Source organism: Bufo gargarizans, chromosome 3, assembly GCF_014858855.1.
Source record: "Bufo gargarizans isolate SCDJY-AF-19 chromosome 3, ASM1485885v1, whole genome shotgun sequence".
Classification (NCBI taxonomy): Eukaryota; Metazoa; Chordata; class Amphibia; order Anura; family Bufonidae; genus Bufo; species Bufo gargarizans.
The window spans coordinates 218728231-218755635 of NC_058082.1; the positions used below are offsets into that span (position 1 = coordinate 218728231).

General features: G+C 41.8%; 1 protein-coding gene across 1 annotated transcript in view; it reads left to right on the top strand.

Moving 5' to 3' along the window:
* The window catches only part of MRPS9 (mitochondrial ribosomal protein S9), a 151419-nt gene that overhangs the window by 93961 nt on the left and 30053 nt on the right, over positions 1-27405 (top strand). The window contains exons 5-8 of the mRNA XM_044285557.1: positions 901-1080; positions 18248-18310; positions 21595-21625; positions 24303-24382. Coding sequence (XP_044141492.1) covers positions 901-1080; positions 18248-18310; positions 21595-21625; positions 24303-24382 — 354 coding nt within the window. The remainder of the gene's footprint in view (positions 1-900; positions 1081-18247; positions 18311-21594; positions 21626-24302; positions 24383-27405) is intronic.

The following is a 27405-nucleotide window of genomic DNA, read 5'->3' on the forward strand; positions in this document are numbered from 1 at the left end:
TTATCGGTAGCTCAGCCACACTGAAGTGAATAGGGCTGAGCGGCGGTACCAAGCACAGCCGCTGTACAATGTACGGCGTTGTGCTTGGTAAACTGAGAGAAGATGGCAGCGCTCACAGGAGCCTGCCTTCTCAAACAGCTGATTGGCGGGGGTCCCGTGAGTCAGACTCGCACAGATGAGATACTGATGACTTATTTGAGCTAGCATGCTCTGCTATTTTCACAAGTCCCTGAGCCAGCGCTTGGCTATTTTCGGAACAGCCATAGTGCTAAACAGGGGCTTGTTGTGCATGCGTGACTGCCACCTTTCACTTCGGGGGGCCCATTTTGGAGATAGGTGTGAGTCCCAAGTCTGGGACCCTCTCCTATCTGACATTGATGGCGTATGATGGTGATTTGCCGCCAGTGTTCCTGATGGGAATACCCACATTTACTATTGAGGACAGTACCACTCATCCCTTATGCCAGCCTGGTCAGGCAACAAAAAGCCATGGCAAGTTACTCCTTGCGCACCAGAGGTCTTCAAAATGACGTAGACATGTTCTACGTTTCCAGATTTAATGACGCCCCATTGTGTACACATAAATAGTAGCAATGCTACAAGCTGCGACGTTCCCACTACTTTGTGATGACATGGGTAAGTAGGGTCAGTATTGTATTCATTTATCACTGTGAGTATGAAAAGCAACTAATCTTCAAAATGTATTCTGTTTTATTATAACTTTATTGTATTGTAACTTTATGTTGTTGCTGGTAAGTGCTGATGCCATATAGTGAACATGGCCTTACCTGTCTTCTATGTATTCTACCGGCTCGTTTATTTAGTTTTTAGTTATCATTTGATTAGTTTTTCTCCTTTTTTAGTTTTTTCTATATCCCTGCCCCTCTTATTTTGGCACAGGCGTCTCGACTAATACATACCAGTTCCACAGTACAGAGGAAAAATGTTGCAGCCTCGGGACCTGAAAAGTACACAGAGGCTTTTATTAAAAAACAGATTGAAGAGTTCAACATTGGAAAGAGACATTTAGCCAACATGATGGGAGAGGATCCAGAGACATTTACCCAAGAGGATATTGATGTAAGTAGAGCTGCTCGGTTGGAGAAGTAATTTCGTGCAGAGTTTCATATTGAAAACTCTTCAACTCTGGTGAAACTGTCCCAAATCCCTGTGAATTTTAATCAAACTGTCGGGGTAATGCTGAGCGCATTTCTGTCAGGGCATTTGTTCTGCTGTCTTGTGTAGGACTGGTCACATTAAATAACACACTGCGGTGCCTTCACAGTTCTGCGGTGACTTCCTTGTTACGACCACTGTGGGGTCAGGTTGTCGACAAGATCTGTGTATAACACAGGAGACCTCTGGTGTGACTTCCATTATGCAGTAATTCCACTATATATCAAGGAAACTCTTCATTTCAGAGAGTTGTTGTATGTTCAGAGCTGTGATCAAGATGTTGGAATGACTACCAGGAGGACTCCAATAATTCAACGTCGGTGGAGCAATGGAGGAAATAGAAACTAACACAGCTTTAGGGTTAGGCCCACGGGCCAAGGTTCCTCCAAATTGCACCCTGTGCATAGATTGACATGCTGAAGATTAAAATCTGCACCACATGTCCATTTCCACGCGGATTCACACAGATCTTTTGTGTAGAATGTGGATGAGAGTTGTTTAAATGTAATCCGCTTTATTAGTAGTGTTAACATCGCAGACTTTTTGTGGCAGATTTGTTGCATAAATGTCTGGGACTGAAAACCTTTGCCATCCACCTGAATTGGGTTTTTCTGGTGGTAAGCACATGAATTGCTGCAAACCACATTCTGATGAATGAGTCAGTTTGTACAAATCTGTTAATGCACCTTTTAGGCCTCTTTAACACGGGCGTCGCGGGTGAGGGCCGGATGCAATGCAGGTGCGTTCAGGGAAAATTGCGCAGTTTTAAATGCAATTGCGTTCCGTTGTTCAGTTTTTTTCCCTGCGAGTGCAATGCGTTTCGCGCGTGAGAAAAAACTGAATGTGGTACCCGAACCCGGACTTCTTCACTGAAGTTGGGGTTTGGTGTTCTGTAGACTTTATTATTTTCCATTATAACATGGTTATAATGGAAAATAATAGCATTCTTTAATACAGAATGCTAAGTATAATGTCAATTGAGGGTTAAAAAATAAAAACATAACTCGCCTCATTCCCTTGAAGGACCTGCAAAAGGACCTTCAATGACATCATCGCAGGTCCTTCTAAGTGAAGATCCTTTATTCAGCAGGATCTGTGCTGACGTCACCGCGCTCACCACGTGGTAAGCGCGATGATGTCAGCAAAGGTCCTTTTGTAGGTCCTTCAAGAAGAACAAAGAAGAGGATCCTGGCTCGCGATCAAGGAATGAGGTGAGTTATGTTTTTATTATTTTTTAACCCTCAATTCACATTATACTTGGCATTCTGTATTAAGAATGCTATTATTTTCCATTATAACCATGTTATAATGGAAAATAATAACATCTACAGAACACCAAACCCCAACTTCAGTGAAGAAGTCCGGGTCTGGGTATCGCAATCATTTTTTTTTCTCACACGCGTGCAAAACTCATTGCACTCGCTGGGAAAAAAATTGAACGACTGAACGCAATCGCAGTCAAAACTGACTGAAATTGCGTGCCTCCTCGCACGATTTTCCATGAACGCACCTGCATCGCATCCTGCCCTCACCTGCAACGCCAGTGTGAAAGGGGCCTTAGAATACATGCAGCCAGATGTTTGCAGACATAACATTTTTAGTGTATTACAATAGCACCAAAGTGGATGAGATTTGTTTAATCTGCGTTTAGGCTGCAGGTTGCACTGGCGATTTCTCCTTTTGCAATGCTAATGGTGAAATTTGCAGCCAATCTACAGCAAAATCCACATTAATTAAATCTGCGTATAACGCGTGCAGATTTGTTGCTGTTTTTTTTAAAGCAGAGGTGCTCAACCTGAAGCCCTTCAGCTGTTGCAAAACTACAACTCCCAACATGCCCTAATAGCTGTAGGCTGCCCAGGCATGCTGGGAGTTGTAGTTTGGCAACAGCTGGAGGGCCGCAGGTTGGGCATCCCTTTTGGAGAGGATCAGCAGCAAAATCTGTGGTATTTTTTTTTCACTGGTCTTATGTCCCATGTGGTAGGACCTTTAGGCTAAGTTCACAAATTTCGCAGTTCACAACCCAAATCTGCACCCAGTCTAGCATAGTAGGGGGGATTTATCATGAGAATAATATTTGAAGTCAGTTTTGCAGTAGTCTATATTGGTGTACTTTGCACCAGATTTATCACATGATGCATGGTGTTTGCTCCATTTGGTGCATCTTTAAACCTAACACTCTGGTCTAGAAGGGGTATTTCAGTTTTCTACACCCTTGTACTGGAGTCAGTTTGCAACTTAAAAAAAAATAAAAATTCTCAGTGATAAATCTGAAGTGAAACTCGTTAGGGCTACTTTCACACTTGCGGCAGCTGGGTACGGCAGGATGCCGAATCTATGCTAATGCCGCTGGAAGTCCTCTCCGGTCCCATTCGCTATAATGGAGGCGGGATGGATGCAAACAAGCATGCTGTAGTTCTATTCCGGCTGCCTCTCTGCATATTTGCCTTGAATAGGACTGGAGCGGACTTCTGGCAGCACTGTCGGCTAGCATCAGTATGGATCCGGCAGGCTGATTTCTTCTTGTTGATTCAGTTTTTGAAATTGGCAATATTTGCCGCAGATTTTTTTTTCTATTGAAATCAATGGAGTTTTGAAATTCACAAGACATAATGCTTTATGTGTGGACATCATTGCGGATCCGGAATGAAATCTGGGTCAAAATCTACACGGCCACATCAATATCTGAGTAACATTTCATTACGGATTTACATGTGGATTTTCATGCCGATTTCAACCACACGGAAATCCATGATTTGTGGAACTTAATATAGTGGAAAATAATGTGGCTGTTTTTTCCGTGGAAATGGCTATGCATTTCACCCTCTCCATTGCAAAGGGTAAAATTTGCAGTGAAAATCTGCAGCATAAGGCCTCATTCACACGACACATTTTTTTGAGGCTCAGATACGGACCCATTCACTTCAATGGGGCCGCAACAGATGTGAACAGCACTCCGCGTGCTGTCTGCATCCGTTTCGCCGTTCTGTGGCTCCGGCAAAAAAATAAATAAATAGAACACGTCCTATTCTTGTTCGTTTCGTGGACAAAAATGGGCATTTCTATTATGAGCGGCCCGTTCCGATCTGCGGATTGTGGAGCGCACACGGACGGCATCCGTGTTTTGCAGATGGCAAAACACCTCGCGGTCGTGTGCATGTAGCCTAAAATTGACATGCCGTAGACTTCAAATTCACCCCCACAGATCAAGTTACTGTGCAGATTTTTGACGCAGTGCTTGGATGAAATTTCGGACAATCTCATCCAGTTTGCTGGTGCTGTACAAATGCTGCTGATCTGCTGCAGGAAAATCTGCGATGGCAAATCAGCGACATTATTTGGAATGTGTGAACTTTCCCTCACGCTGACCAATGTAATACTCTTCTCTAAAAATAAAACTAGATACTAGCTAAATCCCCCTCATCTCCCTAATGTGCTTCTGTATGTAGGAAAACAAATTGTACCTCCACTATTGCTGACGCGTTTTGTGTTCAGCATTTGTATAAGGGAAATGTACACGAGGGAAAGGATGCCCTGACGGTTGCTCAGTACTGTAAGCTGTCTGGTATGCGATAGTAACGGCACTGTGCATGTATATACATGTATCATAAAAATATATGTACATTTCCAATTTTACTAGAGAAACAATCCCTTGCCTACGTGCCAGTGCCAGCAGATTGATAAATACGGCTGCCAACTTTTTGTCAATTGCTTTTTAATTGTTCTCGTCTCTTGCTCGGAAACCTGCATGTTCTCCTCCTGCTAGGAGAGCAAATTCTGCAGGAAATTTCTCTAATTGATTTGCTGTGTCCGATCTATTTGCCGTATCATTTTTCACAATATTTCATAATTTGTGCTCATTTCTAATGAACAGAGTCATTAGAAGAGGCATGACTAAGTACAACTGACAGCTAACATTAGGTGCCAGATGCAGTTTCTAATGCTACGTACAAGTGAAGAGAACGGTTTAAATAAATTAGCACCTGTACATTAGTCTCACTTGCTGGTAATTTCGAAGCGAATCAGTTGAGATGACATTTAGGTAAGTCATTGATCACGTTAACAGCTGCCTACCTACTGCCCAGCTGGGATGGCTAATGAATAGAGATAGCAGTCCTGACCTAGCGCTTTCCCCACACCACGGGATGCTCAACTGAGCGCTTTCCGTTTCACTTCGCTTCCCTTTTGCTCGTGATTGTACATTTACCTGTAGTGTATGTAAAACTAGGTAAGTCCTCATTTATATGGGGTATTTGTCACAGGCAGCAAAGGACCCCCATAAAAGAACACCACAGGCCCTTCTTGGACTCTTTTAGTGAACTCACCATCACCAGCTCCTCAGGCAGAGAGTTTCATAGTCTCACTGCTGTTACAGTAAAGAATCCTCTTCTATGTTTGTGTAGAAACCTTCTTTCCTCCAGACGCAGAGGATGTCCCCTCATCACAGTCCTGGATATACACTGCCCATCTAAAACAAAAGTCGCCACCAAAAATATTTTGTTGGGCCGTCCTTTAGCTTTGATTACGGCACGCATTCGCTGTGGTATTGTATCGATAAGCTTCTGCAATGTCACAAGATTTATTTCCATCCAGTGTTGCATTTATTTTTCACCAAGATCTTGCCTTGATGATGGTACAGTCTGACTGCTGCGCAAAGCCTTCTCCAGCACATCCCAAAGATTCTCAATGGGGTTAAGGTCTGGACCCTGTGGTGGCCAATCTATGTGTGACAATGTCTCATGCTCCCTGAACCACTCTTTCACAATTTGAGCCCGATGAATCCTGGCATTATCATCTTGGAATATGCCCGTGCCATGAGCTAAGAAATAATCCATTGATAGAATAACCTGGTCATTCTGTATGTTCAAGTAGCCAGCTGACCTCATTCTTGGAGCACATACTGTTGCTGAACCTAGACCTGACCAACTGCAGCAACCCCAGATCATAGCACTGCCCCACAGGCTTGTACAGTCAGCACTAGGCATGATGGGTGTATCACTTCATCTGCCTCTTACCCTGATGCGCCCATCACTCTGAAACAGGCTAAATCTGGACTCCTCAGACCACATGACCTTCTTCCATTGCTCCAGAGTCCAATCTTTATGCTTCCTAGCAAATTGAAGCCTTTTTTTCTCATTTGCCTCACTGATTAGTGGTTTTCTTACGGCTACACAGCTGTTCAGTCCCAATTCCTTGAGTTCCCTTTGCATTGTGCTTGTGGAAATGCTCTTACTTTTACTATTAAACATAGCCCTGAGTTCTACTATTGGTTTTCTTCGATTTTATTTCACCAAACGTTTAAGTGATCGCCGATCACGATCATTCAGGATTTTTTCCCCGCCACATTTCTTCCTCGAATACGATGGGTCCCCACTATCCTTCCAGTTTTTAATAATGATTTGGACAGTTCTTAACCCAATTTTAGTAGTTTCTGCAATCTCCTTAGATGTTTTCTCTGCTTGATGCATGCCAATGATTTGACCCTTCTCAAACAGACTAACCTCTTTTCCACCACCACGAGATGTGTCTTTTGACATGGTTGTTTAAAAATGAGAAGCAACTCATTGCACCAGTTGGGGTTAAATAACTTATTGCCAGCTGAAAGATAATCGCCCATGCAGCAATTATCCAATAGGAGGCTCGTAACTATTTGCTTAGTTAAATCCAGGTGGCGACTTTTTATTTTTTTTGGACAGACAGTGTAAATAGATGATTGGAGAGATCTATGTATAGCTGAATTGTTCACTGAAATCTGCCTGTATAGCGCCACCTACTGTTTTTGTTTTTCTAATTTCTTTGTCCTGCTCACTGAGAATACCGCACATGCTCAGTTCCATCCTTCAACTGCCACTAGTTGCAGCAGATGGGACACACCCTCTGAGAAGCTGCTAGCCTAAAATAAGTCTAGAAGAGCAATTGGAGAAATGAATGGGGAGATCTCTGGATCCATGTGAGGTACAGGGCTGGTTGTAGCTTTATTAGACATAGGTCGTTGTATACTAGATTTTGTTTTGATTGAAATGTTTATTTATTTATTCATGGGATAACCCCTTTATCTAAAATCTGAAAGGACAAAGGTCTAGTGATTAGTTGGAATGGGAACTCGGGAACCCCACTAAGATAACCTTCCGATATGTCTGTATGACATACGAGAGGCTTTGTAAGACTGGAGTTACACGTCCACTGGAAAATATGGTACTTTGGGGGAATCTCGCGCACCTTAAACATAACACAGCTGGTGCTCTAGAGCACACTAGGGCAGATTTATTATACCTTCTTAGTTTACTGTAAAACTGAAGGACATGGGTTCTAAAAACCGGTGCATTCACACTCGTGCCTTTTGTTGTGTGCTTTTTATTTATATTTAGCAATTTTATGATAAAGCTACTTCAAATCCTATTCATTTCAGTGGGAATCAAAATGAATCCAGAGTGCGCAAGTATTCATGAGTTATGTCAGAATTTTCCCGAGGTGAATGAGGGATAGCAACTTGACAATAGTTTGCATAAGACTCTCTACTTAGAAAAATAATTCCTGCGTTCAAACTGGTTTCTAAGACCCCATTCACACGTCCCTATTTTTGGTCCGCATCTGATCCGCGTTTTTGTGGCGCACATTTGATGGGCCAGACTTCTTTAATAAACGTCTTCAGTTGCAGAGAAATTTATTAAGGTGTGATGGGGAGAGTGCTGCAGCAGAAAGGACACACCCTGAGGTGTGATGGGGAGAGTGCTGCAGCAGAAAGGACACACACCCTGAGGTGTGATGGGGAGAGTGCTGCAGCAGAAAGGACACACACCCTGAGGTGTGATGGGGAGAGTGCTGCAGCAGAAAGGACACACACCCTGAGGTGTGATGGGGAGAGTGCTGCAGCAGAAAGGACACACACCCTGAGGTGTGATGGGGAGAGTGCTGCAGCAGAAAGGACACACCCCCTGCGGTGTGATAGGGAGAGAGCTGCAGCAGGAAGGACACACACCCTGCGGTGTGATAGGGAGAGTGCTGCAGCAGGAAGGACATGCCCCCTGTGCTGCTAGCCTGAAATATATCTAGCAGTACAGTTGGCGCAATGAATGTGGAGATCTCTGGTTCCATGTGAGGTACAGGGCCGGTTCTAGGTTTGTTAGAAAGAGAGTGTCTTGGACTATTTGATGTCTGATTTTCATTTTGACATTGATCACCCCTTTAATGTAACATATGATCTGGTGCATTATTTTATAACCTAAAATGCCACGTCAATATCCACTGTAAACTTGGGTTTAGTAAGCTTTAGGTTTACTAAAGTTACAGCTTAGGTTTTTTGCCTAGGATATGTTTCCCTATGTTAAAACTGAGCATCTAAACACACCAGGGAAAATGTATTTAGACCGGCACTTCATGCCCATCTATCTGTGCACCAGAAATTGAAATCTATGAAATTTGCACTATAATATATGCCACTATCTTGTGTAAACTATATTAAAACTGTCGGGTTGACCGTGGTCTCTCCTTTCCACTTAAAAGGATTGTCTCTGGGACAGAGAGTCCCCACCATCAGGGGGCGTCTCTGGGCTGAGGTGTAGTTTAGGGCATCAGTATAGGGACATTACTCCCGTACCCACCAATAGCTCACTCAACCCCCGGTGGATCTACCTTCAAACAGTATAGTCGAGTTAGTTATGTGTTTGAAATTCAATAAAGTAATTATTTTTCGAGGGTTGACTCTTTTGCTGGACTAGGGTGGTCATAACCATGGAAACAAGCAAACTCTCTCTACATCAGGGGTAGGCAACCTCCGGCACTCCAGCTGTTGTGAAACTGCAACTCCCAGCATGCATACTTATTCTCCTCTTCTAAGAACTCCTATAGAAATGACTGGCGCATGCTGGGAATTGTAGTTTCACAACAGCTGGAGTGCCGAAGGTAGCTGATCCCTCCTCTACATAATAAATGCCACAACACTTAACCCCCATCTATTGTTCTCGCCCCCTTTCAAAGATGAAGAAAGAAGTGAAAAAAGTCAAAAAGTTTAGTGCCACATTTGAAACTTCTGTGTGCCAGAAAACGGGCGTAAAATCGTTTAATAAATTCCCCCCGGTATTGGATTATTGAGAAAGTGTGCAGAAGGCAACGCTCTGCTCCGAATGCCAGTGCATGCTTTAGTTCACCCTGGGCTAGGAGTACATTTGTAGGACGTGTGACAGATCTTGGTTTGTTAGTGCCCATCTGGCATACGCCTCTTGCCACACTTTGTAGATTTTTGACTACCGGTACTTGGTATAGGTTTCACAATGCACGGTGTTTCTTCATGCCTACCATGTGCATCCATCAGGTGTCCGTTATAAACACAAGTGTGCCATCATAGGGCAGTCATTGCTGTATCTACTGGATGTGCCCTAAAGGATATATCCATGGGGTCCATTCCTGAGAAAAAGGGGTGTTGTGCATATGCCATCACTCTCCTTTGTAGTCTGTAGGGAATAGTTTCTCTTCCGCGAACCTCTTGTTGGAGTAGTCGACCAAGTGGGTAAGCCATAACCCCCCTCCCGCCTTAAAATTATGTCGCCAAAATCTTACAAATGTAAACTTTTGTTAAAACGAAGATGAAAATGTTGAGTGCATAAAGCTTTATACATTACAGTCTCATTAAATGCCAAATGTATGAGGTAAAAACATCATGAAAATGCATTCAGTCTGTTCCTGAAAAACAAGAGAAATGCGAGGCATAAGGTTATGTTTTATTCATGGCACTAGTCTTACTCAGCTGGAACACATAAGGGGCAGGGGAGGAGGTCTTGGTGAGGGTGGTAATACCACTTAGTTCTCCTTTCAGTGGGCACAGATTGAGACCAGCCTTATTATGTATGTAGTGTAGGCTGCTCTATTCATTCCTTGACAGCCTGACTGGCATGTAATATCAAAATTTCACTGAGCAGTGAATGGTTAATGGTTTACATTGTCTCTAGCTCTGTCATTGACTTCATAGTCCAAATATGTAAAATCTAGTGTCTTGTAAATTTTGCTGTTTCTAATTATTTTTACGAAAATAACCTTGTTAAATAGAAATCGTCGTCAAGCTGCTGCTGACAGATCCTAGATGTAAGGAGAGTCACCAGCGACCTCCCTGTCCAGCTGTTTGCTTAGACGCCTAGCTGTAGCTCATTAAAGAGAACCGGTCATGTGCCGTCCAATCGGCGAGCAGGAGGAGCTGAGCAGGCGGATATTTTGTGGGTCTGAATCTATGCTCTTTCTGACACGAGGAGTCAATCTAGTGGTCTTTCTCAGTATGTAAATTCAAACAGGAAAGGCTCCCAATCGAGGACCACTCGCACGACTCCAAATCTCAGAATGATCATGCAAAAGGTGCATATCGGTCTTCTGAGCGCTATCTGATCTAGACTATAATTATCTGCAAGTTCCTTTTAACCCCTTCCCAAAATCTGTACATGTATGGCAGATATTGGGTCTTTTAAAGATGGTGCCTGCTCTGGTATGGAGCGAGCACCATAGACACTGGGTGCCTGCTGTTTCATATAGCAGCACCCACAGCTAATGTCCGCGATCGGCTGCAAGGCCAACTGCAGACATTTAACCCCTCAGATGGCTTGGTCAAATGTGACCACGGTGTCTGAGGAGGCTAAAACCCAGAAGTGTGCGCTTTCCCCTGTTGTAATAATGAGCTGGAGCATGATATTAGTATATCCCAGTTCAGATCAGCAGGTGGCAGCACTGAACTGGGGTATAGTGATTTCTGTCCAGAATTAAAAAAAATTAACATTATGGGCATTGCCGCGTGTGAAAACACCCATACTATATTTAAATAAAAAATATCCCATAGAGTGAATGGCGTAACGGAAAAAATGGCAGTCTTACTGCATAGTGAACGGCATAAAAAAGACCCGTAAAACTGTAGCGGAATTGCGTTTTGTTTTTTTATTCCACCTCCTTTTGTATTTTTTTCCCCACTTCCCACTACATCCTGTGCAATATTAAGTGGTGGCATTAAAATGTACAACTTTTCCTGCAAAAAAACAAGCCCTCATACGGCTATGTGAACAGAAAAATAAAAAAAGTTATGGCTCTGGGCAGGCAGGGAGCAAAAAACAAAAATTCTAAAACAGAAAATAGTCATGTCAGGAAAGGGTTACAGAGGATTTGAGTCACGTTATCCAGTACATTTCAGCAGGTCACCCACTGATGAGCCTACTGTAAGAAAATGTTAATAAAAAGACTTGGAACTGGATAACCACTCTTAACTAAAGGGGTTGGCCACTTTCTGGATACTGCTGACCAGTGTGCATGTAAGATGACTATATAACACTTACTAATATAGTATTTGTTGATATTATATTCCATTTTCTAGATTTCATAAGGTATGTCCTCTTAGTAGTCGAGTCTTTTGTGCTGTCCACATGGCGGTCCTTTCCGTAAAATGGCTGCTGATGAAAAGTCACGCGGCCAGGCAAAAAAAAAACCTCCAGACATCCCATAACATTCAGCCTTCTCCATTCAAATACACTGCACCTACAATATGCTTTTATTTCACTTGTTGGGAGCCTATTGCAGGTGCAGTACTTGTGAATAGAGAAGGTGGTGTGGCATGTCTGGTCACATGACCCCACCCCCCAATTAGCGGCCGTCTTATGGACAGGCCTCAATGCGGACAGCACAGAAGATTTGGCCAACAAGGGGGCACGGCTTATGAAATATAAAAAATCAATAAATATTACTGTTATTTCGTTGTCTTACATACATATTGATCAACAGTAGCCAAGAAGTGGACAACCCCTTTAACTAAAGCAGCTATTGCAGTCAATGGCCATGATTCTATCTGTGCCCAGTGAAGGTGTATTCATCAGTACCTGCGCTGCTCTGTCAAAAATGTTTTACAGTGATCCACCATAGTTTTTTTTTTTTTTTAGCGCCGCTTTTATATGTATCGCTAGTTAAACGTATGTCTTGGATCAGGTGGAACACCACCATTGAATGCAGTCCAATACATAGTTTTTCCATACAATTATTCTAGCCCTACTAAATGGCAATGTAATTTGGTTTAAAAGGGTTTTCTGACATTTTACTACTGATGACCTTTCCTCGGGATAGGCCATCAGTATCTGATGGGTCCGACACCTGGGACCCCTGCCGATCAGCTGTTTGAGAAGGCACTGGCGTTCCTGTGAGGACCGTGGCCTTCTTGCAGCTCACCAAGAACAGCGTCGTGCATAGTATAGTAGCTGTGCTTGGTATCGGGCTCTGCCCTATTCACTTCTATGGGGCTGAGCTGCACCTAGGCCACGTGACAGTCAGCACTGGCCTAGGAAAAGCTGAGAGAAGTCTTCTCAAACAGCTGATTGGTGGGGTCCCGGGTGTCAGACCCCCTCCGATCAGATACTGATGACCTATCTAGAGGATAGGTCATCAGTAGTAATAGAACGGAATGCCCCTTTAAGCATGTACAGATCCTATAATATACAACACCTCAAGAAGCTTGCATTTATAAAGGTTGCCATCATATCTTGCCTGTGACTGCCAGGAGAAAGGCTCGATTTATGGCCAATGCAAAACAGGTGTTTTCCAGGAAAATCTTCTGTTGTGAGTCAGTTGCATAACCTTATTTAATCAGTAGGCTGGATGGGGAGAGTCTTTAAACCTTGATTAAGAAAAGATATGCTAAGTAATAGATTAATGCAGCACAGATGCCTCCGGTGAGCCAGCTCCGCTTCCCAGAGTCCATTTAGTGAAGGCTCCAGAGGAAGCTTCTAATGGAGAAAAGAATTACTGGAAGCTGAGCAAAATGAACTTTTCTTTAGCTCAATAGCTTTCAATAAAATAGAAGTTACAGGTCGCACATTCCTAGTTAACAGATGCATTTTATTTTTTAACCTTTGGGAATTTTTGACACATACGCTGACTTGGTTTCCTGCCAAGAACACGTCAAAGTCCCCTTATCCTTGGGATTTAAGCATCTGGATAGTAACCTTTTTAGCATTTATTGTCTACTCAGTGTTTTTGTACTGCGCTTTTTATTGGTCTGACCAAAATGCTAATACCTGCCTAAAATGTTATATATCTGAATACCAAAATACACAGCGTTTAGTGATAAAAGAAAAAATCAAGAATGAAATAAGTAGCAATAAACTTGGAATGAATTGTAACAGAACTGAATGTTGATGTCCGCCACTGCTCCCGTTCTTTTGATCTGTGGGGGCCTCTTGCGGTTGGACCCTTATTGCTCAGACACTTATCCCCTGTCCTGTGGATAGGGTCCATCCACATGTCCGCAAAATGGGTCCACATCCGTTCCGCAAAATTTTGCGGAACAGGTGCGGACCCATTCATTTTCAATGGGGCCAGAATGTGCTGTCCGCATTTGCGGATCCGTACTTCCGTTCCGCCAAAAAATAGAACATGTCCTATTCTTGTCTGCAATTGTGGACAAGAAAAGGCGTTTTCTATGAGAGTCCCGGCGAGGTGCGGAAAGCATATTGCCGATGTCCATGTTTTGCGGATCCGCAAAACACATACGGACGTGTGAATGGACCTTTAAGCTGTTGTAATGGGACAACTCATTTTTATCAGAAAGGAAGGCAGATTACTTTTTAAGACCTCTCGGTATTAACTGGTTTGTCTGGTTTCAGCAACAAGCAAGAAAACTGGTGAATGGCCTGAACAGTCGAGCAGTACTCAGCCAGTTATATCCAGCGCTTCTGCTTCAGTTCTTCCTGCTGGGCTTTGCTTACCCACCTACAGCAATGATGTCTCATAGACAACCCATTACCTCTGCAGCCAGTCACTGGCCTCAGGGGCTCACCATTATGTCAACTTCTGCTGTATACCCTAATAACGTGTCAAGGACCTAAAGTGTACAGCGCACCTTTCAAACTTGCATTCGGAGATCCAGAGTAAAATAATTAACAAGCCTGTTGCCCCAGTAGTTACGAATTCTGAAAATTGTGCTCAACAATGAAATTTTTTAAGTTTTTAAATAACAATTTTTTGTAAAATTGTGAGCAAACTGTGTATCCATTTTTATCTTCTGACAGTACAGTGGCTCTATTATAAAGTAATAACCGCATGTCAGGTTGGGATTCCTCCTTTCACACATGGGCATCTTTGGATCGGTGTTGTTGTGATGAGAGATTTCTTTATTTTTTTACTTTGACACACTGCAGCACAAGTTATTTATTGCACATTTCTCTAATGATGAGGGCATGGAAGAACAAATGCACTGCAGACATTGATGTATTTCTTTACCCAGACTTGGTAAGTGGATAATCACAAATTTGTAATTGTCAACTTTTTACTGCTGGGTAATTAATCCATAATTTCCTTTTGGGTATGACTGAATTATTCCTGCCACATATCTGTCAATGCCAAATTCTTTATTCTAAAAGTCATTATCATAAATCAGTGTAGTCTATATCAAAGCATGAGGACCTCATCCAATAAAAATGAAAAAAAAAAAGCAGGGATCGGCAGCCTTTATCATGGTGACATCTTACTCCATACGGACGTTGGAATTGAAGGGTCCGTTTTAGTGAATCTGCACCACAGTATTTATCTCCTTGAAGAGGTTGTCCGAGAATTTGCAGTTTAAAAGTGACCACAGTAAATTTTATAAAGTTAAAAATAAATCGTTACTCAAGAGCCGTTCCCAACGTTCTTTGTTTACTTTGCTACGGCAATAATCTGCTTTACATCCACCTCAGCGGCCACATGCTGTACATAGCAGCATCATCACTGAGGCCAGTGATTGGCTGCAGTGGTCATGTGAATGCAGCTGTATCCATACATGTGGTACGGCATTTTATTGTCGGAGCAAAATAAACAAAGAACTGAGGGGACCACTGGAGCAGCAGAAGACATTTACCAGTGTCCAGATGACAGCATCAAATAAGTCACACCAAACACTTGCACCCCACACACACAAAAATAAATGATAAAATAGTAATGTTTTTCTACGCCGCCCCTCTCCTGTCCTATCTCTACCATACAATATGTGGACCGCTTCTGTAGTGAACAATTGTCACTAGAGGGGAATCTCAATATATTTGCTTCCTTTTAGATCTATATGAAAGATTTCTGGCAGTCAGATAAGACCTTTTTGCTCAATGACTGTCAACAATAGTTTTCTTTTAGTTTTTACAAAGCAAACCCGGGTAAGCTGGTGTTATGGCACCTTATGGGGAGGGGCAAGCAGCACTGAAATAGGTGTAGGGAATGTATATTTCCTAGCTTTTTGTTTATTTCACTCCCCATAAAGAGCTTATTCAATACCATCTGTTCAAACATAAGGACTTTTTGCATCATTTTAGGCTGCGCTATTTTTAAAGTGATAGGAAATTCAAAAAAGGAATAAAAAAACTGGATGCCTAAAAACCTCAAAGAATGCAAAAACGATTGGTTGTCAAATAACACCCGGTGTTTAGCTGCGCCCAAAACTACACCCCCTTTTTACCTGTGTAAACTTGACCGGTATTTTTCGTCGTCAACATCAGGTTGGTGGGGGTCCGACTCCTGGCAAAATTGCAGAACACACGGCCGGCCGGTATCCGTGTTTTGCTGATCCACAATTTGCAGACCGCAAAACACATCCGGTCGGGTGAATATATCCTTCACCTCAGAAGTGCAGTGTAATACAAGTAACCGCTCTATATATTCAAGAGAATGGAGCGGGTACTTGTAATTACACTCTGCCATCGCTCCAGGGGAGACGCCACGTAGTGTGAAGACCAGGAAGCGGTGCTCACATGGAGTGCCTCCTCGTCAAACATCTGATCTGCGAGAGCATCGGACCCCGCCAATCTGATCTTGATGACTTGTCCTGATCGTAGGTCATCAATATTAATGGCTGGACAACCCCTTTAATACATTCAGATGTATCGGACCAATGAAAACCTATGGTACCTATGAAAACTACAAATTTCCCCTAAAAAATTAAGTCATCACACAGTTACACCATCGAACAATAAAAATGTTAATGGACTTGGAATGTGATGACACAGAAAAAAAAAATTATTTGGTGGAAAAAAAATTATGTAATACATTATACATACACCAGAATTGTTCCCAAAAAACCTACAACTCAAGGTTTCATGTAGAACTAATTTCTAACACTGGAACACAGCTAAGTTGCATCACTAAGGCCTAGTTCACACTTAATTATTTGGTCAGTGTTTTCCATCTGGGATTGTGCGTCAAAACCAGGATTGGAGCATAAAGAGATAAGGGACACTGGGAAGACCTGCACCTCTTCTTTGTTTTTGACCTGCACCTGGTTTTGGCTCACAATCATTGATGGAAATCACTGATCAAACATTGACAGATCACTGCAGTGTAAACTAGGCCTAAGGAGGTAAAATGCACTTAGAGGTTGTATAAATCTGATCTGCATTCATTTACCATGAATAAGTGGAGCATCAGAGATTTTACGCTCCAATGCCACCCCTTGCCCTGTGCACGCAAGGAAATTTTCTAGAGACGTACCGGGTGACGTACCGGGCTTTCCATGGATTAGCTAGGCGGAAGCTTCCGCCTAGCAGTGAGTCCGTTTTACAGGCTAGGCCAGCACTAAAGACTGCCCATCAGAGCCCGTGACATCACCGGACTCGCTGCTAGGCGGAAGCCTCCGCCTAGCAGTGTCCAAATGATGCAAACCAGGGCAAGGGGGAGCATCGGAGCGTGAACAGCTTCGATGCTCCACTCATTCATGGTGAATTAGTGCAGATTGGTTTGTGTTCAGGTCTGAACCCAGACGACCCCTTTTAAGCTATATTTACTTGAGACATAAATTCAAAATCTGCAATAGAAAGTGATGTTTTTGAGTGATTTTTTTATTTTTATTTTTTTATGTGACTGTTGGTTAAAATACAGGAGTGAACGCTAAATGCAATGGTTGTTTTTTAGTTTTGTTCTTTTAGTTTTTTTTTTTCTCCCATTGCACAGACAGCAAGTTCTTCTTGACAGTTTCACGATTTCCTAATTGGTGCCAAATATATTTCTATGTCTAATCACAATTTATTGGTATCCATGCCATTCATTTATTATGTTAATTTTGTTCATTAGGAAAATGAAAGGCCACTTATGTATATCACTGCATGAAAGGTCACCTGCGTACACTGCAGTTATTATATCTGTGACCTTTATCATGTGTTTTGGGAGTTGTTATATATTTTAAGGTGCAAAAAATAAAAATATTATATAAAATGCTAGAGAGTTGTTGTTTTTTTCAGTCTTAGTGAAATTGGTGATGATTGCCTTTAACAGTGGCACCAGTATGGAATCTAATTTATGTATGTGCCACCATTAATCCTGGGGCATAGGAAAATATTCATGTGGGATTTTGTTATATCACAGAATTAAAATAGATGTTTTTTATTTAACCATAGCTATTATAATATAAAATGTTATGATATTAACTGTAGACTGGCGGGATTCTTATGATGCAAAGAATGGAGGGTACATGTGAGTGCCCTTTGGTGGTTGTTCACATCTATCTTCCATATTAGAGAGAAGCCGAGGGGTGAGCAGCGGCACTGCCAGGGGGCACAGTAAAACAAGAAGTGGGTTGCTGGTACTATTATGGGGCACTGTGAAATTGTTTGAATTCTGTGAAAGTGTTAAAATGTCTTGCCTAGTGCAGGGCCGAGTGCAATTTGACCCAAAGGGGAGTTGAGGACGGGATGATAAGAGGTGGCCGCGCAAGCCTTCTGCCGTCTCCAGTTACATCACAGATAAATGTAACCTGGATATTTTATTAGGTCCATTTAGTGCATGGAGTCGTAAGAAGATTTTACACAAATGTAATACTGTCCCTGACCGCGGGTCTAATGACCAACATGAACGGCATCATAGGTCCCCTAGAAAGCTATTAGTAGTGGGTCATTACACCCACAGTTGCTCTGGGATTTGTGGCCATGATAAATACGGGCGCAGAAATGTACTTGTGTTCCATTCACATGAGACTGGACTTGCTTTTTTTGAATGCTAATATTCTATCTTTCCATTTTAAATGCAAATGTGCTAGTAAAAATGGTTATGTATGTAGTGCAGCATATTTTCTGAACATTCTGCTATTTTATTCTCATTTCAGAAAGCCATTGCCTATCTCTTTCCCTCTGGATTGTTTGAGAAGAGAGCCCGGCCACTTATGAAGGTACTGTGTTATATCCTCTGTATGTAGTAGCCAGTGAGGAATATATCAAGTTTGTATGCCAGTTTTCTGCCTAATAAGTCACAAATATTGGAACAAGTGCTGTTTTGCCCCAAAATTTGCTACTTTTTACCGTTTGACACCACCCTCGCCACTTTTGAAAAGGGGTTTAAAAGTGAGTGTGGTTTGGTATGGTTTATGCCAGATTTATCTTTTCAACCTTATGAAAAAGTTACTCAGGAAGTCACAAAGATCACTCTAGTGGTGGAGAGGGGAGTAGGAAATTATTAGCATTTGTAGACAAAACTGTAAGGTTTCCTCATGGAGCGGTTTTTCGTTTTTCAATTTTTTACTCCCTGCCTTCTTGGAGCCGTAGCTTTTGTGTTTTTCTGCTCAAATAGCCGTATCAGGACTTGTTTTTTTACGGGTACTTTCTATTGGCACCATTTAATATTGCATAGGATGTAGTGGGAGGCTGGAAAAAAATCCAAATGTGGTGGAATTGGGGAAAAAAAGCCAATTCCGCCACAGTTTTTTGGGTTTTGTTTTTACGGTTTTCACAATCTGGTAAAACTGACTTAGGGCTCATGCACACGGCCGTATGGCTTTTTAAATGTTTTGCGGTCCGTTTTTACGGATCCGTTGTTCCATTTTTTGTTTCCGTTTCTTTTCCATTTTTCCCGTTCTGTTTTTCCGTATGCCATATACATTATACAGTAATTACATAGAAAATATTGGTGTGGGCATAACATTTTCAATAGAAGGTTCCGCAAAAACGGAACAGATACGGAAGACATACGGATGCATTTCCGTATGTGTTCCGTTTTTTTTGCGGACCCGTTGACTTGAATGGAGCCAAGCACCGTTATTTGCAGACAAGACTAGGACATGTTCTTTCTTTTCACGGTACGGAAATACTGAAATGGAATGCACACGGAGACACTTCAGTTTATTTTGCTGAACCATTGAAATGAATAGTTCAGTATATGTACCGCATACTGAACTAAAAAAACGGCCAGTATACTGAACGCAAAATACTGTCGTGTGCATGAGCCCTTACTCTTTATTCTCCTGGTCAGTACAATCACGGCAATACCACATTTGTATAGATTTTTCTGACCCCCATAACTTTTTTTTGTAGTTACGTCTACGGAGCTGTGTGAGAGCTAAATTTTTGCAGGAAGATCTGTAGTTTTTATGGATACCATTTTTGGGTATGCATGACTTTTGAACACTTTTTATTCAGTTTTTTTTGTGGAGGTGAATTGACGAAAAAACAGCAATTTGGCCATGTTGATTGATTCATTTTTTTAATTTTTTTTTTTTAAATATTAGTACCGGCATTTTCGGATGCGACATTCGGATGTTTGTTTTTTTTACATTTTACCATGGCAAATGGTTAAATGTCTGCGACTGGCATTACCTCCGATCGCGGACATTAGCCCATTGCTATGGCACTCGCTCCGTTTCAGAGAGGGTGCCATCTTTATTGACCCACCTTATAAGACGCACCTAGGAGGACAATAAGAAAAAATTGTTTTTTTTTTTCATTAGACCTCATTCAGACCCTCAATGTTAATAAGATTTCATCTGACAGCCCCAATGTTAATAAGACCTCAGCTCGGACCCCAATGTGAATGACCCCCAATCAAACTTCATATAAGAGCCCAACCTCTCATCAGCCCCGATTGCCTCATAGTAGCCACCATTGCCTTATATCAGCTCCTCATCAGCCCCTATTGCCTCAGATCAGACCCCAGCAGCTCCCATTCCCTCAGATCAGCTCCTGGCAGCCCCCATTGCCTCATGTTTAATAAAATATTTAAAAAAACACTTGCCTCTCCTGCTCCGGACGCCTCCGCTCCTCTTCTCCAGCGCGATCCTCTTCATCCTGCCGCTGGCTGTGCTGTGAACCAGCGCGCACAGTGTGAGGTCACAGAGTGCCCTCATGCTGTGTGCAACCACTGCACAGCCTGAAAGCAGAGGACCAGGAAGCGGGGAGTACAGAGCCTTCACAGCCTCTCTGTGCTCTGTTACTAATGAGCGCCTCTATAATGGAAGCGCTCATTAGTATTCGCCCCATAAGTTGCTGGGGCATTTTTCCCCCACTTTTGGTCTGCGTCTTAGGGTCCATTCAGACGTTCGTTATAACACACCATTAATTTCAATTGCCTCTGCAAAAATGCGGACACCAATCATAGTGCTGTCCTAATCACGGAATCCGTTCCATTTTCCTATTTTCGAGTATGCGGATACTGGAAAAAAAAATTACGCTTGTCCTACTTTTTGTCAGTTTTTCGGGTCTGTTGTCCATTCAAGTCAATGGATCGACATAAATGAAGATGACATGCACAAAACCATCCGAATGTCATCCAATTTTGCGGATCCGTTGACAGGAAAATGGATGGAAAAAACCCCCGGAAAAACAAACACGGAACGGATTCGGAAGCACTTTAGTAAAAAAATGGAATGTTGTACTGAAAAACGGATCCGCAAAAAAAGGAACGTTTATCTGGAAAGGTAAAAATACTGACGTGTGAATGGACCCTTATGGGGTGAAACATACAGTACTATTATGTCACATGTTGGGAAGGGGTTAAAGATTCTCAAATTTTAACAAACATTGTGCAACTTTTGATAAATATGGTGCCAACTCAAAAGAAAGTCAAAGAAAAATGGACATCAAAAATTCTCATTATGATACATTGCCCCCAAAGCTCCTGACTGATTCTATCGTTATCACGGAGAAAACTTTAAATAATTAGTTTTCCACAAATGCATTTAAATGTGAACATTTTATTAATAATAAGATGACATAATGAGAAAACAAACTATATGCAAGTAAACATAGCCTGGATTATTGTGGTGGCATTTGGAAAAGGGTTGTCCTCACTAAACAACCCCTTTTTGAATGGGTAAATATTTAAAAGTGGACTTTCACAAAACTTTTGATATGTCTGCTGAGACCTCCACCGATCGCTAGAGAGAAGCTCTCGCTGAAGGAGACTGAATGGAGACGGACTCGTAGACTTTCTATTGAGCCCATCTTCTGCAGCAGGCATGATGGTGCTCTATGTGAGCCCTTCTAGCAATCAGTGGAGGTCTCAGCACTCAGATCCCCACCCATCAAAACCTTTCATATGCTGCTGTGACATGACATAAGTTTTTTTTTTTAAAGCTTGAAAACATTAGAAAATAGAAACAATGTTAGAAGGCAAGGTGTTACCATTTGTAAAACACTAGCACACTACTTATCGCTCACTTTAATCTTCAATTTTGTTTTATAGCACCCTGATGAGATTTTTCCAAAGCAGCTGGGTAAGTGATACCAATACTCAAGTAGCCACACTAAGGCTACTTTCACACTAGCGTTTTTGTTGGATCCGGCAGGACTAAGCAAAAATGCTTCCGTTACTGATAATACAACCGTCTGCATCCGTTATGAACAGATCTGGTTGTATTATCTTTAACATTTAAAAGACAGATCCGTCATGAACTCCATTGAAGTTGTGTTTTTTTAATTATTGTATCATAGCTAAACGGATCCATCCTCATTGACTTCCATTGTGGGTCATGACGGATCCGTCTTGCTTCGCATCCGCAGCATGCTACCGTTTGCTCTTCGGTATGAGAACACAAAGAAAACGGAACGGAATGCATTTTGGAGCATTCCGTTCTGTTCAGTTACATTTTGTCCCTATTGTCAATGAATAGGGACAAAACGGAAGCGTATTTTCCCGGTATTGAGACCCTATGACTGATCTCAATACCGGAAAATGGAACGCTAGTGTGAAAGTAGCCTAAGGGCCCTTTGAAAAGGAAATTGAAAAACAAAACTTTTAAAGGGCTATGTACACGTTCGGGGGCATTTTATTTCTTTTTTTCTAACTGCATTTTACTCATTTTCAACTAAACATCATTTTTTACTTAGTCTTTATTAAAAGTGTTCAGCTGTTTCTGAGGTACAAGGGTTAAAATCAGTCTGTTTTCTTTGAATCCCTGAGAGCTTATCTGTAGCTCTTATCTCCTGATGTCTTGACATTAAAAACACTCATAGCTCAGTTCTTATTAAACTAGTAGAATATGGCTTGAAGTGTTTGAGGTGAAGAGATTAGCGATAAGTGCTACACATGAACTATCAGATGAAGGGATTGATGAAAACAGACTGAAGGCTTGCAAACAGACTGATTTTTAACCATTGTAACTCCAAAACGGCTCAACAGTTTTAATTAAAGAAATATAAAAATGAACAATTGATATTTAACAAAAAAATGTGTTTAATGCCATCATAAAATTGCTACAAAGGTGTCTATAGCCTTTTAAAGGGGTTATCTATTACTATAAAAACAGCATCTGCAGTTTTTTTTCCTAGAAATATTACTACAGCTATCCATTGGCTGTGTTTTGCACCTCACCCCGTTTCATTTGAATGAAGCATTTACAAAAGAGTATCCTCTGTTTTACTTCTGTGCTGCCATCTACTTTAGCCATGACATAGATGGGGTTAAAGGGCAGAGGTTAGGGTGAGAACACAGCTGTAAATTATGGGCCCATGCAACCTCAGCATGGTAATAATAATGATGGAGCTGTGCAGGATCCTGCCGGTGCTGTACTCTTATGACACTGTTCTCCAGCAGGTTAAGGCTCTGTTCACATCACATTATACAGTCTACATTAGAGGTAATCATTGGGAGGATGCCTTCTACCTTCAATGGAGGGATGCAACATATCCAACTGTATAAGCATACAGTAGGATAAGGCACTCCACAGTGCCTCCTCCTCACAGTACAGCTATCTGCCAGAGTAGGACCACAGGCAGGACATGTGTACAGTGCCCCACAGCAGTGACAGGGCTGTGCTACATTTAGAACCAACTCCATGAGAGACCCTACAAGTCCCCACCCCATGTTCTTGGTATCGGCCATAAACATACCGTCGGGGGAGCACCTGCAGCACTGTATGACCTGCCCACTATGTCTTACATCAACTAGCGCACTTTATCCTCCCTCTAGCATGGAGGTCCCCAACCTATTGTATGATGTGAGCCACATTAAACTTTCAGTGATGGTGGTGAGCAACAGGCAGTTCAAAAACAGAGGAGGGAAATTTTGAATGTAGAGAAACAAAAAACATGAAAGTGCTTTTCCCGATATTTTAGTGTGAAATTTAACACTAGTATTATACCATCCAAATTGGCACTGTTTGGTGGTAAATCTAGGATAGGTCTGCAACAATATCAATTTCCGGTACATATGGTCATAACTCAGGACTCCCATGGCAAGCCACACAGCAGGGGGTCACGAGCCACATGTGGCTCCCAAGCCCCTGGTTGGGGACCACTGCTCTAGCAAATGACCTGCAGTATCAACCCTTCTCCTCTCTGTGACCAGGTTGTCATGCTACCTTGATCCAGCTCTCTCTCTATTCTGTCCCACACACAGTCTGGTTAGAATTCTGCCATGACTCTGTTGTTGGGTGGTGGAGCAGGTTGAGGAGAAGCCATGAAGGCCATGTGTGGAGGGCAGTCTGCAAGGCATTGCCCATTAGTTTTTTCTCATTCCATTGTCCAGTCTCATCTCAACATAAGTCTACCATCAACAGGCAATTAGCTGTAATTCCAGGAAGGTTGTGGTGCTGTTTCTGCTCTGAGGCTCATGTCTTTCTTGCTCAGCCCAGGCAGCTCCACTGAGGTAACTGCCCATATAGCTTCTGTTTGACAGTGAACCTCTCTGAACATGAACAAAAATGGAGATGTGAATGGGTCCTTTAGGGTCTATTTGAACGGCTCTTTGTTGAATATTCTGAGAAATGCTCCCATTTGATGCATCTGATACAGCTGTGGCCCTGGAAATCCACCAAATATAGATGCAGTTGTTCTTGTATAGTAATTTAAGGCTATGTTATCAGCATTTAGACAGACATAGAAAATCAGTCCTGTACCTAATTAACACCTCTCTTTAGGAAATGTCTTAAAGTGATGTTCTTTCTCCAACAGCAATTCAGTGGGGAGAAGACAAGCGTCCATTCCACTTTCTATACTACACTGGCAAGCAGGCGTTTTACTCATTACTGCACGTGAGTATCTTATTTTGTATGATAAATCGTGTGAACCGCAAGCCAAAGCATTAAATTACACCGGGGACTCCATCAAATAGACTCTGGGCCTTTCCTCTTTTCTTCCAAGACAATAAATAAATGCCTTGAAAAGCTTATTGGGACAGATTTCATGGTGATACTGACTTACTTTTTACCACATGCATCAAAAATGTCAAAAAATGCATCAAAACATAAACTTTAACTGTTGCATTTTATTTATTTTTTATCTTTTTTACAAGCAACAAGTTAAATTAATGTGTCCCACATGCAAGACAAATTATCATCTTGAGTTAACATGTTTCACCTGTAAAAAAAAAAACTGTCTGCAAGCTTTTCAGCCCAGGTCCCAACCAGATGTGTTCCTGGCTCTTCCTGTTCAGATGCCGACTGTACATGCAGCTAAACAGGAATACCCAGGAACACATGCGGCCAGGACCTGAGCGAGAGCATAGCAGAATCGGTGGGCCGGGGTAAGTATTGCCCAGGTTATCTTACCATTACAGGTTAGAGGGCTGCTGGATTTTTATTTATTTATTTTTTAAGCTTCGAGAACCTCTTTTTCATTTATATTTTAACCACATTTTACTCTGATTAGGGGTTAATTACCATATGTAAGTCTGGTTTGTTTGTATGTGTCCATAAAATTTTATGATTCATTTAAAGGGAATGTGTCATCAGAAAATAACCTGTTTAAATCACGTTTTTATGTTAAATGTATTTTTTCATTTTTGTTTCCATTTCATTAAAAAAAATAAAAAATACATTTATTTATATATATATATATATATATATATATATATATATATACGCACACACATTTTTCTTACTGGTCACCAGGCATAATAATAGGTCATGATGTCCTGTTCTTTTTTAAAATAGTTTTTATTGGTTTTTCACAAAAGTTAACAGAAATGCATACAGGCACCCATGAATAGGCTACTTTGGAAACAAAAATAATATAATATAAAATAAGATGCAATTGGCATTGGCGGATCCAGAGGGGATGGGGGGGGGGGGGGCGCAACGGGCATAAAGTTATATTTCTGGAGTAACGGGGGCATAGATAAAACTAGGTTAGGTACAGCTGACATTAGCACATCGCTAATGTCAGCCAGTTTAATAGGGTTGATTCTGGTGACAGAAACCCTTTAAGGTGAAAAATTGCAGGGTCCTGAAGGGGTTAATGTATGCTTTTCTACTCTTGATAAATATGCTACATACTAGGTGGGTTAGATATACTGGCCCATGGTTTTCATGGTGCACCAGTACTAATATATCTTACAACTTATGTGAATTTGGCCTGGTAGAACACTTGAGATGCTCATGACATGGTTCCATTTTTGAAGAAGTTATTTTTCTCCTGGTCCTTGAGGACCATAACAAATGATCATGCCCTAAAACATGTCGTTTCGGCAATTTACCAACCTAGCCAATCACATTTTCTGTGCTTTAACAGTATTTTTGCTGACTATTTCCATGAAGTCTAGGGTTTAGAGTGGTTTCACACATAGGGGGGGATTTATCAAAGCTGGTGTAAAGTCCGGGGCATCTAATGAAGTTTTTCTACCACTATAGTACCATAAAAAAGTAACAAATTGTGGCACATACCATATTTGTGTCATAATTTGCACCTTTTTGAGCTCCTCAATGCTTTTCTAAAATGGAGATAAAAGGGTGGGTTTTAGTGGAAAGGGGAAGGACTTCCCGCGACCCTTTGTAATTACTATAACTTACACCAGTTTCTGGCACACGGAGGGCCAGAGATGCGATTAATTAAAAGACCTAATAAATTAGGCATATTTAAACATATTTGCGCTATTTTTCTTTTGTTGCAGTTGTGCGCTTTTTATTGTTTTTTCCGTCTTTACGTGCTCTGCATGGTCCCTTTTTTTTTATTTTATTTTTTTAGGAGTTTTCCCATAGGCTTTTTTTTACAGAAAAAATGCGTATAAAAAATGGTGAATGAAAAAAGAAGGCCTGGAAAATATGTGTGAAATTTTGTGGAGTTGGCAAGTCCCTCCCCCCCAAAAAAATCCTAATGCTGTAGAAAATTTCTAAGAAAGCAAAAGGTTTCATAGGATTCTGCGTAACCCTTTTGGCACACTAGTGTGATATACGGCTTTAGGCTACTTTCACACTGGTGTTTTTCAGGGCTCTCACAAGCGGTCCAAAACGGATCAGTTTTGCCCTAATGCATTCTGAATGGAAAAGGATCTGCTCAGAATGCATCAGTTTGCCTCCTATATGTCTCCATTCCGCTTTGGAGGCGGACACCAAAACATTGCTTGCGGCGTTTTGGTGTCCGTCTGACGAAACTGAGCCAACCTGGTCCATCCTGGCACACAGTGTAAGTAATTGATGCAGTTTTCTATGACACAATTTGGCACAATAGAAAACAAATCCGTCCTCTGTCGACTTTCAATGGTGTTCAAGACGGATCCGTCTTGGCTATGTTAAAGATAATACAAACGGATCCGTTCTAAACGGATGCAGACGGTTGTATTATCTGAACTGATCCGTTGGTGCAGATCCATGACGGATCCGCACCAAACGCGAGTGTGAAAGTAGCCTAACAAGTAAAGCTTGTCAAGTTCTGCAGTGCATTATTTTGAAAGTTGTCAAAGGTAATTCGCAGCACTGAAGGCACTTGCTAATTAGGCTACTTTCACACTGGCGTTTTGGCTTTCCGTTTCTGAGATCCGTTCACGGCTCCCACAAGCGGTCCAAAACGGATCAGTTTTGCCCTAATGCATTCTGAATGGAAAAGGATCCGCTCAGAATGCCTCAGTTTACCTCCGTTCCGTCTCCATTCTGCTTTGGAGGCGGACACCAAAACGCTGCTGAGCCAAATAGATCTGTTCTGACACACAATGTAAGTCAATGGTGACGGATCCGTTTTCTATGACACAATAGAAAACGGATCCGTCGTCCATTGACTTTCAGTGGTGTTCAAGACGGATCCTATGTTAAAGATAATACAAACGGATCCGTTCTGAACGGAT